At 40.1% G+C, this 14,412-nt stretch overlaps 3 protein-coding genes across 5 annotated transcripts; 2 read left to right on the top strand and 1 right to left on the bottom strand.

Moving 5' to 3' along the window:
* Positions 1–4,203, top strand: med22 (mediator complex subunit 22). Of its 3 annotated transcripts, none has more exons than XM_026188485.1 (5): positions 1–124; positions 354–507; positions 1,171–1,251; positions 1,680–1,888; positions 3,510–4,203. In XM_026188485.1, the coding sequence occupies exons 2-5, from the start codon at positions 385–387 to the stop codon at positions 3,700–3,702; spliced, it is 606 nt and encodes a 201-aa protein (XP_026044270.1). In that variant the 5' UTR covers positions 1–124; positions 354–384; the 3' UTR covers positions 3,703–4,203. The 3 variants fall into 3 exon arrangements, with proteins under 3 accessions (XP_026044270.1, XP_026044269.1, XP_026044271.1); XM_026188484.1 differs by having other exon boundaries at positions 1–134; XM_026188486.1 differs by lacking the exon at positions 3,510–4,203 and having other exon boundaries at positions 1–134; positions 1,680–3,139.
* Positions 4,204–4,213: 10 nt separating this feature from the next.
* On the bottom strand, positions 4,214–7,995 carry c12h9orf78 (chromosome 12 C9orf78 homolog). The gene is made up of 9 exons (XM_026188482.1): positions 7,840–7,995; positions 7,618–7,677; positions 7,448–7,499; positions 7,257–7,327; positions 7,098–7,175; positions 6,720–6,917; positions 6,419–6,555; positions 6,234–6,338; positions 4,214–4,672 (listed from the first exon to the last, which is right to left on the bottom strand). Exons 1-9 carry the CDS (start codon positions 7,914–7,916, stop codon positions 4,575–4,577), a joined length of 876 nt encoding a protein of 291 aa, XP_026044267.1. The 5' UTR covers positions 7,917–7,995; the 3' UTR covers positions 4,214–4,574.
* A 29-nt stretch (positions 7,996–8,024) lies between these two features.
* nfu1 (NFU1 iron-sulfur cluster scaffold homolog (S. cerevisiae)) lies at positions 8,025–14,151 on the top strand. Its single transcript, XM_026188483.1, has 8 exons — positions 8,025–8,139; positions 11,405–11,505; positions 11,732–11,867; positions 12,946–13,012; positions 13,106–13,223; positions 13,334–13,397; positions 13,497–13,671; positions 13,798–14,151. Exons 1-8 carry the CDS (start codon positions 8,081–8,083, stop codon positions 13,828–13,830), a joined length of 753 nt encoding a protein of 250 aa, XP_026044268.1. The 5' UTR covers positions 8,025–8,080; the 3' UTR covers positions 13,831–14,151.
* Positions 14,152–14,412: the final 261 nt, after the last annotated feature.

The following is a 14,412-nucleotide window of genomic DNA, read 5'->3' as shown; positions in this document are numbered from 1 at the left end:
GCACCGGTAGAGTGCGGTGTTACAGGGAGATACCGGATGTGAGCACACAAATTTCAAGAGAAGGAGGAGGCGCTAACGTAGGAGTTTGTTTTACATGAAAACAAAAGTGATTGTAGAATATGTGGTAAGAAACGGTATGTAACAGTAATTCAATAATCCGTACTAAAGTGTATTCGTATACAGGTACAGATGTGAAAACTGTTTGAGAGCGAGACTTCGCTTTTGTTTTGAAAGCACGCGCCTTTCGGTGCTAGCTACTTGCGTGCTCGTTGATGATGTGTTTAGCCTTTTTTTGTTTTATTGTAAACTTTATCGCCTAAAGGCGCCCGCGTGTGTTATTTCGGTGTACACAGGTGACGTGAGGTGTGTGTTTACCCGGGCACGATGACTACTCAGAGAGTGCTTCCTCAGAGCAAAGAGACTCTACTGCAAAACTACAACAAGAGGCTCAAAGATGACATCCGCTCCATTATGGACAACTTTACAGAAATAGTCAAGACAGCAAAGGTAACAGACATACTGTCACCTCCCTCTTTGTGTATTTTCGTGTTTTTACTACAATCAGAGCTGGTCACAACTCATTTCGTGCCTTGTTACTCGCATTTGAACATCATAATGTGGCAAAGGCGACCTGCTGAAGTTCAAAGCGAGCACCAACGAGCGCCAGTTCTCTGTGTGAAGGTGCAGTGTTAATGCCTGAAGAATGGCCAGAATATTTTAGGCTAATAGGAAGGCACTGGTAATTAAAATAACCAGTCCCTACAGTCGAGGTATGCAGAAGAGCTACAGCAGCAGAAAGTCGCACTGGACGGAACTGCTGTCAGCTAAGAGCAAGAAACTGAGGCTACAGTTTGTACATATTCACCAAAACTGGACAACAGACGATTGTACAAACATTGCCTGGTCGGACTCTCGATTTCTGCCATGACATTTGGATGGTACGGTCAGAAGTTGGTGTAAACAACATGAAAGCATGGATCCATCCTGGTGCTGGTGGTGTAATGGTGTGGAGAATATTTTTTCTTTCCACACTTTACGTCCCTTAGTACCAGCTTAGTGTTGTTTAAATGTCATTTATTGGTTTCAAATTGGTTTACATTGATTAAGTGGACCAAATACAACACACCATTATGACGAGTATAATATTCTACCACTTATCTCTTTGTCCAGATTGAGGATGAGACACAGGTATCCCGACCTACTCAGGCAGAGCAGGACCATTATGAGATGCATGTCAGAGCAGCCAACATTGTAAGTACTGCAGAAAACGCCTGACAACACACTCGTATGCAACATATTCAGGGCTTTATTGTTATTTATTTCTGTTACCTGTGGGGAAGAAAAAATCCAAAGCTGGTTACATCTGTTTCCAAGAAAGACTCCTTTGAATGAAAGGTTAACATATTATCCATGTAATTTATCATATTACTGTAAACATGTTGATGTGTGCACTAGCACTAGTCGAAGAGTCACATCTGGGGCTGCACTTTACTGTTGCAGTATCCTTTGTATTGAAATGTTGTAGTTTGTATGTAACTGACAGACGCATTACAGCCCTGTGAATGAATCGGTTTCTACACTTAGCGAAAAATCTTTTCTGTGCAGAAATTGACATTTTAACAAGTCATCACTATGATCATTTTCAAACCTGCTTCCCCTCTTCTATGTTTCTGTGCCAGGTACGTGCCGGCGAGTCCCTCATGAAGCTGGTCTCTGACCTGAAGCAGTTCCTAATTCTGAACGACTTCCCCTCCGTGAACGACGCCATCAGCCTGCAGAACCAGCAGCTCCGCTCGCTACAGGAAGAGTGCGACAAGAAGCTCATGTCACTCCGTGACGAGATTGCCATCGACCTGTATGAGCTAGAGGAAGAATATTACTCCTCCAGGTATAAATAGGCTCATACTTGCCCCCATCCCTCATCCCATTGCGCCTCTGTCGTCCCATTCCCAGCACCGCTGTTTCACATTTCACCATTTACACTGAGCCCTGGGAAGGGCTTGTGACAGTGTCTAAACTGAGCCTTTCATCAAAATTGTTATAGGTCTTTGTAATGAACCTCATCTCACCACAAGCGCCTTTACATTGTTACTATTTAGTGCGTGCCTTGACCTTTTTAAAAGAAATCATTATAAGAGATGATTAGAGGGAGGTCTTCAGTCTTAAAGTGGCATGCCCTTAAATATCAGCACTTTGGAACCAAAAACAGTAGATTTACTGATTTTACTTCTAATGGTTAGTGCTAGATCAAATCAACTAGAAGAGACACTATAGTCTGCTGTGATTAGTTGTTTCATGGATAGGTGACTGATGAAGCTCTTGGAAAAGATCTTGTTCATATTTTCATTGTCCCTTGTGATTAATAGGCAGTCTGATTTAAAAACTACCCAATCACAGCAGAGCAACTAGTCACTGCCTAGGAACTAGTCTGCAGCGTCTGATGGCCTAGAGCAGGGGTGGGGGAACTCCACGCCTCAAGGGCTGGTGTCCTGCAGGTTTTAGATGTGCCCTTGATCCAAACAGAGCTGATATAGCCCTTGAGGCCTGGAGTTCCCCTCGCCTGGCCTAGAGAGATGTTTACCCAACATTATCTGGTAGACAGGAGAGATTCAGCATTTATAAATCTTAGTATTGAGAACTCCTTGTTCATTTATAGTAATAGAAAAAAATGAAAAGAATGAACAAAGTTTATTAAAAATCTATCATTTAAAGCACTTGATTTGCTGTTGTATCCATCGATGAATTGTTGAAATTTGCTGGGTGCTACAAAGAACACGTATATACATCTAAAGTCCTAAAGCTATATGGATTTATAGATATTTTTTTTCTGTGTGTAAAAGTATCATTTTAATCAATTTAAGATTATTTATATGTAGTATTTAAGTCAAATAAAGTTGTGATGGCCTTTTGTGTTATATTTTAAGGATGGTCTGTGCAGTTAAACACACACGTTTGCTGGTATTTATTTAGAGTTTCCACAATAATGTTTTTCATTCCGTCCCTAAAATCTAAAAGGTGTAACCTTAACATCAGTGTCAGCCACAGTCGCACGGTGCAGTTGTACATGTTTACCAGGTTTTGCCCGCTGTTCCTAGAGACCCAGGATGATTAAGAAATAAAGTAGAGACAAAATGTTGAAGTAGTTTGTCTTGTTTTCTGTGATCAAGTGTTAAGAGGTGTCTCTGAGCTCTGTTTGCATCATGCCAAATTGGGGTCTGCCATGCTCGGTGCACTTGCTCTGCTTTTCTGATCCATCAGCACTTGTTCTCACCCTTCTGCTGAGCTTAATCAACAGTCATCCCTCTAAATAGTAACACATGAATAAATTGCTGTTTTATGTTTAAGTTGTTTCTGGTGCTTCTGCATAACCTCTGTGCTTCTATCAAATGTGCTTTCACGTGCTCCTCTCTGAGTTGGTTGTGCTTGTTTCTGACCTGCTGCTCTCGTCTGCTCCTCTCTTTCTGTGCTGCACTGATTCTTTGCCTCCTGCTGGTTTCTGCTCTGCACAGCTACAGTCAGTGGGACAGCACTGACCTGCCTCTGTGCGAGGCCTACCGCCGTCGAGACAGTTGGGCCTCCGCGAACAGCAGCAACAGTTCTACGCACGGGGAGCGCGAGGACGTGGACGGGCCTCCATCTCAGGAGACGAACCCCCAGCACCACCTTAACGGACACGGGACCGCCTCCGTAGAGAAACCGTGAGGAGGAAAGGGGGACACCTGTCGGTTTGCTTTTGCCCAGTTTGGATCAGTTATAGCTTGTGAACCGTTGTTTGACTTGCTACTTTTTTGTATCGAGGACTTTAAAACTGGACTTAAACTTTGCAATGAATGGTTTCTTTTGGATTAACACATCACAAAAATAAGAGACTGTTGTATTAAACCACCTAAAATGCTTGTGTTGAGTGGTAGGCTCTTAAGTGCAACTGCTGCTTTCCAAGATCTGCATCAAGCCTAGTTACAAACTAGAAGATATATTTGATAAAGAACTCCACTGTAAAAAGTCTAGACTTGAATCACGTTCAGTAAAAGAAGTAAAAGAAAATGAAGACAACTTTAAACTCACCTTTGAAACTCAAGTACTTTTTTATATTCCTGTGTTAGACTTTGCATTAAATGTATTTAATTTTTTTTAAGAATGGCATTGGTTTACTTTTGTCTGTTTAATTTAACTGCACATCAGATTAAATCAAATATTACAATATTTTTGGTTCTTTTTTTTTTTTTATTTTTCTGAAATCTTTAAACACAAATCTACAGCTAAACATGTAACAGTGGACACTTAAAAAGGGAAAAGTCACCGATTTAAAAAAATAAAAATAAATCCTGACCAGTTTAAGACCAGAATCTGCATCCTTAACATATTCCTGTCCTTTAAACTTAAGACAATCCTGAGCAAAAGAAATCATCTGAGACATTAACAACTGTACTGTATACAGACAAACAGCAGGAGCTATATACAATAATTACACGGTGTGGCCCTGATGTTAGAGCTATGCCATCAAAAGCCGTTTGGGATGCTCAAATGATTTATGGTCCAATCTTGAGTTTAAAATGGTTTTATATATATCCACATCAATATCGTCGATTCATCTTCTTGAACTTCTCATAGTGGTAGTCATCTGTAGCCTTCTCATTGTTTGGACGTTTGCGGTAGTTTGGTGGTGACGGAGCTGTGGATGAACAAATAAGTTAGAAATCAGATTAAAGGTTTCAAAAAGATTTTCAATAAATCCCCACACAGACACACAAGCAAATGGGGGATACCACTGAAAGTAAATTAAATGCAATGATTGTAATACAGTTTGTATCTAGCTTGGATAAAAAGAAGAAAATCCTGAAACTGAGAAATATTTTTGGAAATGCACAAGTGACAGTGACTTAAAACAAGAGTTTCACATTCTGAAAGGTCTGGCCCACAGGACAGTTTTCCACTTCAACTTAGACTTTATTCAATTTTGAGTTGGCAATGTTTTTGAAGTGTTTGAGTCTATGCAGTCATTCCTACTACAGATTCATGCCTGTTTTTAATTTACTGCTTCATGAGGGTCTCAAGGTCACAGCCATCTCCCTTCGTGTGCAGAGATTTCTCTTGATTCTGTGAAATTATTGTCATTATGAGTAGAGATGGCACGATACCACTTTTTAATGTCCGATTCGATATCATAAATTTGGATGTCTGCCGATACCGATATGAATGCGATATAGCATATTTTGTAATCAATAAAACTGTTTTTTATAAATATCTTGCTGTATTTTGTATAAGTTCATACTCAAGTTTGAAAAAAAGACACTGAAGCTATTCTGTTACACCTGTATGCAAAAAATACACTCCACCCAAAACATTTTATAGTTCAGCAACACTGATCAATCTAATAAATTTAAACCAACACCATCCTCCCTATTCTGGTATTTTAAATAGTACTTACCTACCTAATTACTAGGGTTGCCAACTCCCAGCAAAAATATTAGGGAACCACCCCCCTCCCTTAATCGATGTAATCAACTTTAATTTAATGCAAGTGTAAAACAAATGCACAATAATCAATTATTTTTCTACAATATTTAAATAGATTCAACATCTTTCTTCAACAGAATTGCAGACTGCACAGATGGTACCTTCCCAAAGGAAAAAGTACTATAGCTTACTAGGGTGTATATTAGACCTAATAGTTACTATATACAATAATGGATTTCTATACATTTAATCAGGTGACCACTTTTGTTGTAAGATTCAGATAATTATTTATTCAAAGTTTTTAAATGACATAAAGAAAAATATTTATTTGCGCCCCCCCTTTCCTTGTTAATGCCCAACATGGCCCCCGACAGGTCTCGCAGACAATAGCCGCTCTATCACGTGACATATACTGCTCCGACGCACCGAGCTGGGTTACGCCAAGTAGCGCGTTTTGTGAGGTGATTTTATGATACTTCGGATCGGATTACATTTTTTATTTCTGTCCGATATCTGATCCAGTAATTTAGGTCAGTATCGGACCGATACGTAATATCGGATCGGTCCATCTCTAATTATGAGATGATAAAATCTCCAAATTGCTAAGATAATTTTCAGAAAACTTGACCTCTGACCTTGATCTCAAAGTCACAAAGCCGAGTGTCCATACTGCCTGCTCGCCGGGGTGATTCCACCCACCCATTTTCTTTTGTTTATCCAACTGTTATAGAACTATTTCTGTGTACTGAGCAGTGAGCGTATCTGTAGTCTCTTACCCTCTGGACCTGGTTTCTCTGTGTCGCCCACACGCAGCGGTCTTGCTTTGGGTTCTTCTTTGTGTCTGTGGTGTCTCTGCGGTGCATTTGCATCCTCATGATAGACTGAAAGAAAAAGTCAGCTTGATCAGTATAATCCGCTTTAATTTAGGTGTGGAATATCTCGCTCTCTTCAGATTACTTACATCGATTGTGTTGGACGTAGTTAACAGCGATGTTCGTGGGTACAAATGATGTGCCGTGGTCTTTTTTCTTGTTTCTTTGTTCCGCCAAAAGCTTTGCTTTTGCCTCCTCTGTCTGGATAATGTTCTTTATCTTTGCACTAGAAAAGAAATTACATACACAAGTTGCATTAGTAAAGCTACAAGTAAAAAGCAGCATTCGTTCATGCCATATCTCATGCAAAAATGCAGTTTTAGTCAAAAGACTCCTCTTGCTGAGTCTAAAATAAGTGTAGATGATTACTAGAATATTCTCGGTACATACTCAATGCCGAGATCAACTTCAGGGATGCCACTCAGCATCTGATTAGACAACATCTCCTCTGTCTTCTTGGCAGAATTGACTCGGATGTTCTCGGGCAGTTCGTACAGGTGGTCCTCTGGATTCTTCACTTTAACTTTATGCTCCTCAGCCTCCACCAGGCCCTTCTTCTTTTTTAGTTCCGTCTCAATATATTTCATCCTGTGAGGATAAATTTATGATAAAACCATGTTGTAAACAAGTGTGAGGGTATCTTGAATTGTGTCCTAAATGTTGGGGATTTGAAATGTCTCTTCTAAGTAATTTGTGCTATATCTAACTAAAGTGGAGGGAAAAGAATCAGACATTGGGACAACAAAAAAGAAAAAAAAGCACACATACATATCTGCATCCTCGTCTCTTCTGTTTGTCTCGGCTGAAAAAGACGTCCCCAGGTTGAGGTCTGTCTCATCTTCTGTCCTGAATACATAACATGAAATGATGACATATCAATGCACAGCTTAGAGCAATTATGCTAAAAATAGTTAAAAACTCACTTACATGTCTCTATTCCGGTCTTTCACTTTCTTCATGTCAACAATTCCCCCAGTCTTCAGTTTAAATGGGTCATTCTGTGCGGAATAATCAAATAATGTTAATAAACGTAAGTTCAAAAAACAAAACACCTTGGTTAATGAAGCTATATTACAATTTAAAATATATATATATATTTTACAAAACTGACTACCTACCTCAATTTCAGCCTCTGGTGGAAGTTTTTCTCCAACCAACAAGGCGGTCACACTAAATAAAAGAAATATTTAAAAAAAACTGTGATTGTAACTGCTCAAACCACAGACTGTAAAACTTCATGTAAAGTAACAGGATGAAACGTGTTCGTGGTTTGATTTATTTACGTTACCTGATTCCGGTCTGTCGTTTGCGCAAACTCTGTAGCTCTTTAGCCTCTTCCAACTTATGTCTAAACATCCATGAAACACAAACGATTGCAAACACATTACCTGGGCAGCTTGTATGAAATGCGACCACAAACTATCTGCGTTTAGCGATTAGCATTAGCATGCATAGCATTACTCTAAAGGGCTTTTTTTTTTTATTCCTGTGGTTAAACGGATGGCTCTACCTGACTTCTTCGGTGGTCTCATCCTCTTCCACATCGGACGAGTCCCTTCTCCTTCTAAAGTTTTTGCCACACGGCATATTTTTAGATACAACACAAAATTATTTCAGAGTTTTCTAGAAGCTGGACTTGAGTGTAGCTGCTGCTGGAATAAGAGGGGGGACGAACAAATGTACAATAATAGTGCGTCACGTCCCCTTATTTACCGCGCCACTTCCGTCGTGTTTAGCTAACCATAACAAACATGGCGACTTACAGGCAGGTCGGCAGATTGTTGGGTATTTCAGCAAGACTTTCTCGTCTGTAAGTTGTTTTGTATTTATCTATATCTGCATTGTTTTCTGTTTTTGCTTTATTTCATGTGTGCATGAATGTGTCGGCATGTTAAGCATCAGGGTCAGGCAGGCTAACGGTAGCACGCTGGCTAAAAGGCGGAGTGACGCAGTCAGCTACAGAGCAGGGAGGTGTGGGGATGTTTTACTGCTTTAAACGTCTCCACCGTACAGCCGCTTATTAACACTTTAAAGTCGTCAGTATCAACCACAACAAACCTTTGCAAACTTAAAAAAAGGGTTTTTTTTTGTTTGTGTTGCACAAGTGCTAAAACTTTAGCCCGATTCTAATCTGCTTTTTCTGGATTATCCCGAGTTGTACACAGGGACACCGTTACTCTCGACAGTTCATATCCATAAGTTATTGCAGTTATTATAGTTAACAAAAATATTACAGGTTTTAGTATCGCTTAACTTGGTTTAAAAAAAATTAAACTGCCTTATCAGGCTTTCGTAGATATATTTATTTACACCTAAGAAGTTTATAACTGCACTGATTTTACTAAATCTTGCCTCTGACATATGCCCTTAATTCAATAAGTGATTAAAAAAAACAAAAAAACAATCTGCACTCACTCTGTAAACTAACTCAAACTAAACTGGATTAAAACATCAAAACAAAATATAAATAACAATTAATTACAAAAGGCAAAACTAAAATAACTTTCTGCTGGTGTTTCTACGGTCTTATACACTCAGACACGTCATTACAAACGTCTTTCTAGTACTGGGTTGGACCCCCTTTGCCTTAAGAACTGCTTCAATTCTTCATGACATGACCAAAATGGTTGAGGAGTTAAGGCAATGTGAAGTTCACTTGGTAAAATTTAGGCCCTTGTTTGTTTTTTACCTTGTGAATTTCCTGTGCTACCATGATAAATTAAGTATCCCATGAAGCCTATTTTCTCCTTCTTCTGGAACCATTTGAATTATGTCTTTAACAAAAACGGAAACAGTTACTGTCATTTAAAGAGCACTTGTAAATAAAGGGTTAAAGAAGCAAGCCATTATAACCACTTTCACAAAGGGATGTACATGGTGAGCAGCATGTCATTCCACGTATTCCCAATTTATCCTCAGATGGAAATAAGGGGCTCAAAGTATACTAAGAAAAAAATCTGCATGATTGCTACACTACCTGAAGCCTAAACCATTGATACAAGGCAGGATGGAGCCATGACAAATCTGACCGTACTATCCAAACATCGCTGCAGAAATTGAAATTCATCCCGAATAGGGATGGGTATCGTTTAGGTTTTATCCGATACCGGTGCCAAATAGGTACTTTTGAAACGGTGCCGGTGCTTAAACGGTGCTCGAACCGGTGCTTAAAGAACAGAGAACACAAAATTGGTCCAAAAACCTCTCGTGTTCAGCTGTTTGTTTGTTTTTTGTAAAAAGATAACAATGTGTGCCTTTTCTGCAGCTATGTGGCATATATGGCATCACTCTTGGCTGGAAGCAGTGCTTAATCAATGGAAAAAACACAAACTTTGTCCAAAACCTCTCATGTTTAGCTGTTTCCCACTTTTTCTTTGGTCATTTTAGCCTTTTTGGCCAGGGTGAAGGGAGCATCTGCCATCAAACAAGAGGACAGCCGCATGTAGCTATGATGATGTTTGCTAGTTCACCTTACATGCATTAATGTAATAACGTGGTTAGCCTACTCAACGTAAATTACACACGAACAACATGAAGCTACTCATGCAGAGAAGAACGGCTGCTGCTGCATCATCATCCTCATCATTTCTGCTACACTGGCAGGGCTAGGGGCCAGGACTCTATTCTTCGGGTTTTTGGGGGATGTTGCTCCGGGTCCGATAACTGGCAACCCACCCGACGTGCACGGTGTGAGGTCTCGCAGCAAGCTATCAAATACGGCGCATTTCTGGGTTTAAAAAAAAACCGCTATGCGTCGCCAGCTGTTTAATCGGATTCTTGGTCTTACCTCCTTTGACAGTATCACAGTATCAGCTTAAAGCACTTGTTGCAGGCTGCTGAGTTTGCATATTTTGCTATGAAGTACAGCCAGACTTTTGACCGCTTCGCCTTGGACATTTTTAATCTGTGGCTCTGCTCTAACAGAACGTACGTACCTGGCCCCGCCTACTATCCTCGGAAACGTAAAATGATTGGCTAAAAGTGTATCACAGCTCAGGAAAAAAAAGCACCGAAATAAAGCACCGAAATGTGCGCTGCTTTTCGGTCTGGTTACTACCGTTTATGTCAGAACCGGTGCCATCATGGCACCGGACACCGGTACCCATCCCTAATCCCGAATGTACAGATCAACTGTAATCTTTTTCTTTTTTTTTTTTTGTTTATATGTATAAAAGAAAAATTCTTAATAAAAAAAATATTGTTTAAAAAAAGAAATTAAAATTCATGAGACCAGGCAACGATTTTGCAGTGCTCCATTTTCCAATTTTTGGTTAATCCTGTTTATTGTTCTTAGCAGACAGGAGTGCCACACAGTGTGCTCTTCTGCTGCTGTAGCCCATCTGTTTCAAGCTTCAATGTGTCTTGCATTTGGATAAGGTCTTCTGTTGTAATAAGTTGTTATTTGCATTTGAATTTGTATCAGGTTCATTCTCATTTGACCTCTGACCTTAACAATGTGCTTTAGCCCAGAGAACCATTGTTCACCAGATATTTTCTCTTTATGACAATTCTCTTTAAACACTGAAGATGGTTGTTTGGGAAAATCCCAGCAGATCAGCAGGTTCAGGCAAATCTAACACCAAATAAAAGTAACAGACAGATTTCTGCTGTTGTCCACTTTCCTTGCATATCATATACAGTGCCATTTTTGCCTGTAATTGTATAGTGTATGTCTGTGTTTTCTATTTTGTAATTCAAATGTCTTATAAAAATAAATAAATTTTTAGTTATCAGTGAAATGATACAGACAGTTCTTTCTCCTTGGCTAAAGTAAGACAAATACTGATTGCACAGTGTATCGTTTTAAGCTCTGCATGACCCCTTTGGTTGTTTTACGTGTTGCCTTATGCAACAGTTTGTAATACAGTTTTGTACAAACACTGTGCACCAAATCATTTTAGTGGATTAGTCTCACCACACCTTCATGTTTTGAAATCATTATTTCACCGCTCCAGAGAGGAAGGCATTAGATGAAGTGAGCTGGCACGGGTGCTTGACATTTTGATTTCTAACACCATTCATTTATCAGTGTGAGCTGGGCTGTATTAAATGTCTTCATCTGCTGCATTTTTCAGTCTTGCTGTCAGTGGGTTTCAGAGCACTGGATTACACTTGCCTTCACATACCACGGGAGTTTCAAACAGATGGCCCTCAAACCCCATCTGGATTGTTCCTGGTTTGTATTCAGAATAATCACATGTGTAACATTGAATGTGTTAATACTGGAGTGATTGTCTTGAACCCAATAGATGCAGCTGCTGTTTGAGCAGGTGCCTGTAGGACACGTGACATTAGCCTTGCAGTTCAATAAAGTAAAGAGTTGCTGCACAAAATAAGGACGCCGTCTAATGAAAAAAGGTGATTTATGTTGCATTCTTCTTCTTTGTTTTTTCTCTTCCCAGGAAGGACCATGTTTGTGCAGACGCAGGATACACCAAATCCAAACAGCATGAAGTTCCTGCCTGGCCGGACAGTTCTTGAAACAGGAACTATGAATTTTGCGGGCCCTCGTGAGGCACACTGCTCACCTCTAGCCAGGTATGTGAGATTACTGGTCTGAGAGAAATGCCTGATGTCAAACAGTCATCTTAGCATAACAGATGTAGGTAGATGAGTTTTAATACATGCGGTCAGTGCGGTGGACAGTGCACACGACAGGTGAAATAACTGACTGGGTGGAGTGGATGGAGATGAGTGTCAGGGGTGATTTGTGACAGAGGAAAAGCAGCAAGAGTGAATGAGACATTTTACAAGATAGTAGTGAGACCTGCTATGATGTATAATTTGGAGACAGTGACCCTGACAAAAAACAAACAAACAAAAAAAAAATAGAGATGACAGAGTTGAAGATGCTAAATATTTTATTTAGAGTGATCAGGATGGACAGGATCAGAATGAGCATGTCAGAGGGACAGCTCAGGTTGAGCAGTTTAAACACAAAGTTGGAGAGCCAGGCAAGGCTGAGATGGTCTGTGCAGAGAAGGGTTAGGGAAGTGAGATGTGCAGAGAAGTGATAGTGGATATGCTGCACAAAGGGTGTTGAATATACAGCTTCCACACAGGAGGAAAATAGGTGGACCTCCAGAGAAGGTTGGTGGATGTCATGTAGGAGGACATTAGTGTGACAGTGGAGAACGATGGAGATGGAGGCAGATGATCCACTGTGGAGCAGCCAGAAGAAGAATGGATTAATAGTTTGACTTCTGCTAGTCACATGACAAGATTGATTTACCAGTACATGCCTTGTTGGTAGGGCAGTAACCAAGGCAACATTTATTATTACCAAATATAAAAAAGGTATAACCTCTGATACGCACAGAAACAGTAGACCTCTCTTCTCACAGCCCAGCACGCTGCTGATTCACGTCCTCAGTGTAACACTTTTACCTCTACTTGATCTTTATGACACTGCGGTGCAACAATTTTGAACAGAAATATTATTTTCTAATTCTATTCCCATTAAAATATTATGTTAATAAATGTGACTGATACCTGCACACAATTTGCACGTCTATATGTGTGTATTTATTTGTTACAATCATTGCACAACCTTCTGTATTAAGTGTAAGATGAATCTTTAAGTGTGGCATAATAAAACCTCAGTGATTGTCTTCAGGCAGCTTTTTAGGATCGATGGAGTCAAGAGTGTGTTCCTGGGCCCTGACTTTATTACCATCACAAAGGTAAAGCCATGCCCAGTTTGTAAGAATTGGCACTGGCACAGCTTGGCATACCACAACTAAGAATAGGTTGGTTTCTCATCCTTCTTCGTTTAGGCTGACCCAAATTTGGAATGGAAGGTAATTAAGCCTGATGTGTTTGCTACCATTATGGACTTTTTTACCTCCGGGCTTCCTGTTGTAAACGAGGACAGCCAGCCAAGCCCAGATACAGGTATGGTTTTCAAACAGCTGTGGTCTACCCATTATTAAAACATCAACTTAGACAGAAATAACAAGCTGCTTTGAATGCTGAGGAACAACAATCTCTGCCTCTCCTTTCAGCACCGTCAGACGACGACGACGAGGTAGTTGCTATGATTAAAGAACTACTAGAGACTCGAATAAGGTAACTACTCATGAAGGTGCACTATGACCTCAGGGCCTGTTGCTTCCTATGCTTTTTGGGTTTTTTGCCTAATACAAGTCAATGTTCTCACTCTGTCAGGCCAACTGTGCAAGAGGACGGGGGAGATGTTCTATACCGCGGATTTGAAGATGGCATTGTTAAGCTGAAGCTGCAGGGCTCTTGCACCAGTTGCCCCAGTTCAATTGTGACTTTGAAGAGTGGCATCCAAAACATGCTACAGTTTTATGTACCTGAGGTTGAATCGGTGGAACAGGTTTGTTGTCTTTCTCTCATTTGATTTTAGGACACTGTTAATTTTTAAGATGTTAATCCTGACATCTTGATTTATATTTCATGTTCAGCACTTGAGCTGTAAAGAGCTTTTATGCGTGTCTTCCAGGTGAAGGAGGAGGAGGAGGCTGCTCAAGTCTGAACCACCGAAATCATACACATTCCTGTCTCTACCAGCTACCGACTTTAATGCAAGCAATAGTTGCAATAAAATGTGTTTGATAGCACAGCTGTGTGAAAGAAATGGTCACCATTATCAATTCAGATGTAATCTCGTATGTGTTGTTTCCCAGCTGTTTGGTTTTTTTTGTACAGTGACCGTATTTAACAAGAATAGCCCAGTCACAGGAACAGCTGACTGGAATAATTTATTACTCCACATCTGTCAAGCAAGAAAAGCAGCCTTTTAGTTTTAAAATCAGTATATTATATGTGTATAAATAAAGTTTGTTATAATATTTTGTGACCATTTGTCTGCTTTGTTGTACATAAGTGTTCCAACTAGTGGCCTAGTTGAAGATGCTCAGATTCCCATTGACAATGACCAATATGGACAGGACTACAAATGAGTACGTCAGGGGGACAGCTCGAGTTGAGCAGTTGAAACACAAGAGGACGGATGGTTGATATACTGGACAAAGGTTGTTGAAGATGTAGCTGCCAGGCAAGAGGAGGACATGCAGAGGGTTGGTGCGGCATAAAAGGATACTACCAATAAGGTCAG

The sequence above is a fragment of the Astatotilapia calliptera genome, chromosome 12 (assembly GCF_900246225.1).
Source record: "Astatotilapia calliptera chromosome 12, fAstCal1.2, whole genome shotgun sequence".
Lineage (NCBI taxonomy): Eukaryota > Metazoa > Chordata > Actinopteri > Cichliformes > Cichlidae > Astatotilapia > Astatotilapia calliptera.
The sequence above is the reverse complement of the archived record's forward strand: the minus strand, read 5'-3'. Positions and strand labels throughout refer to the sequence as shown.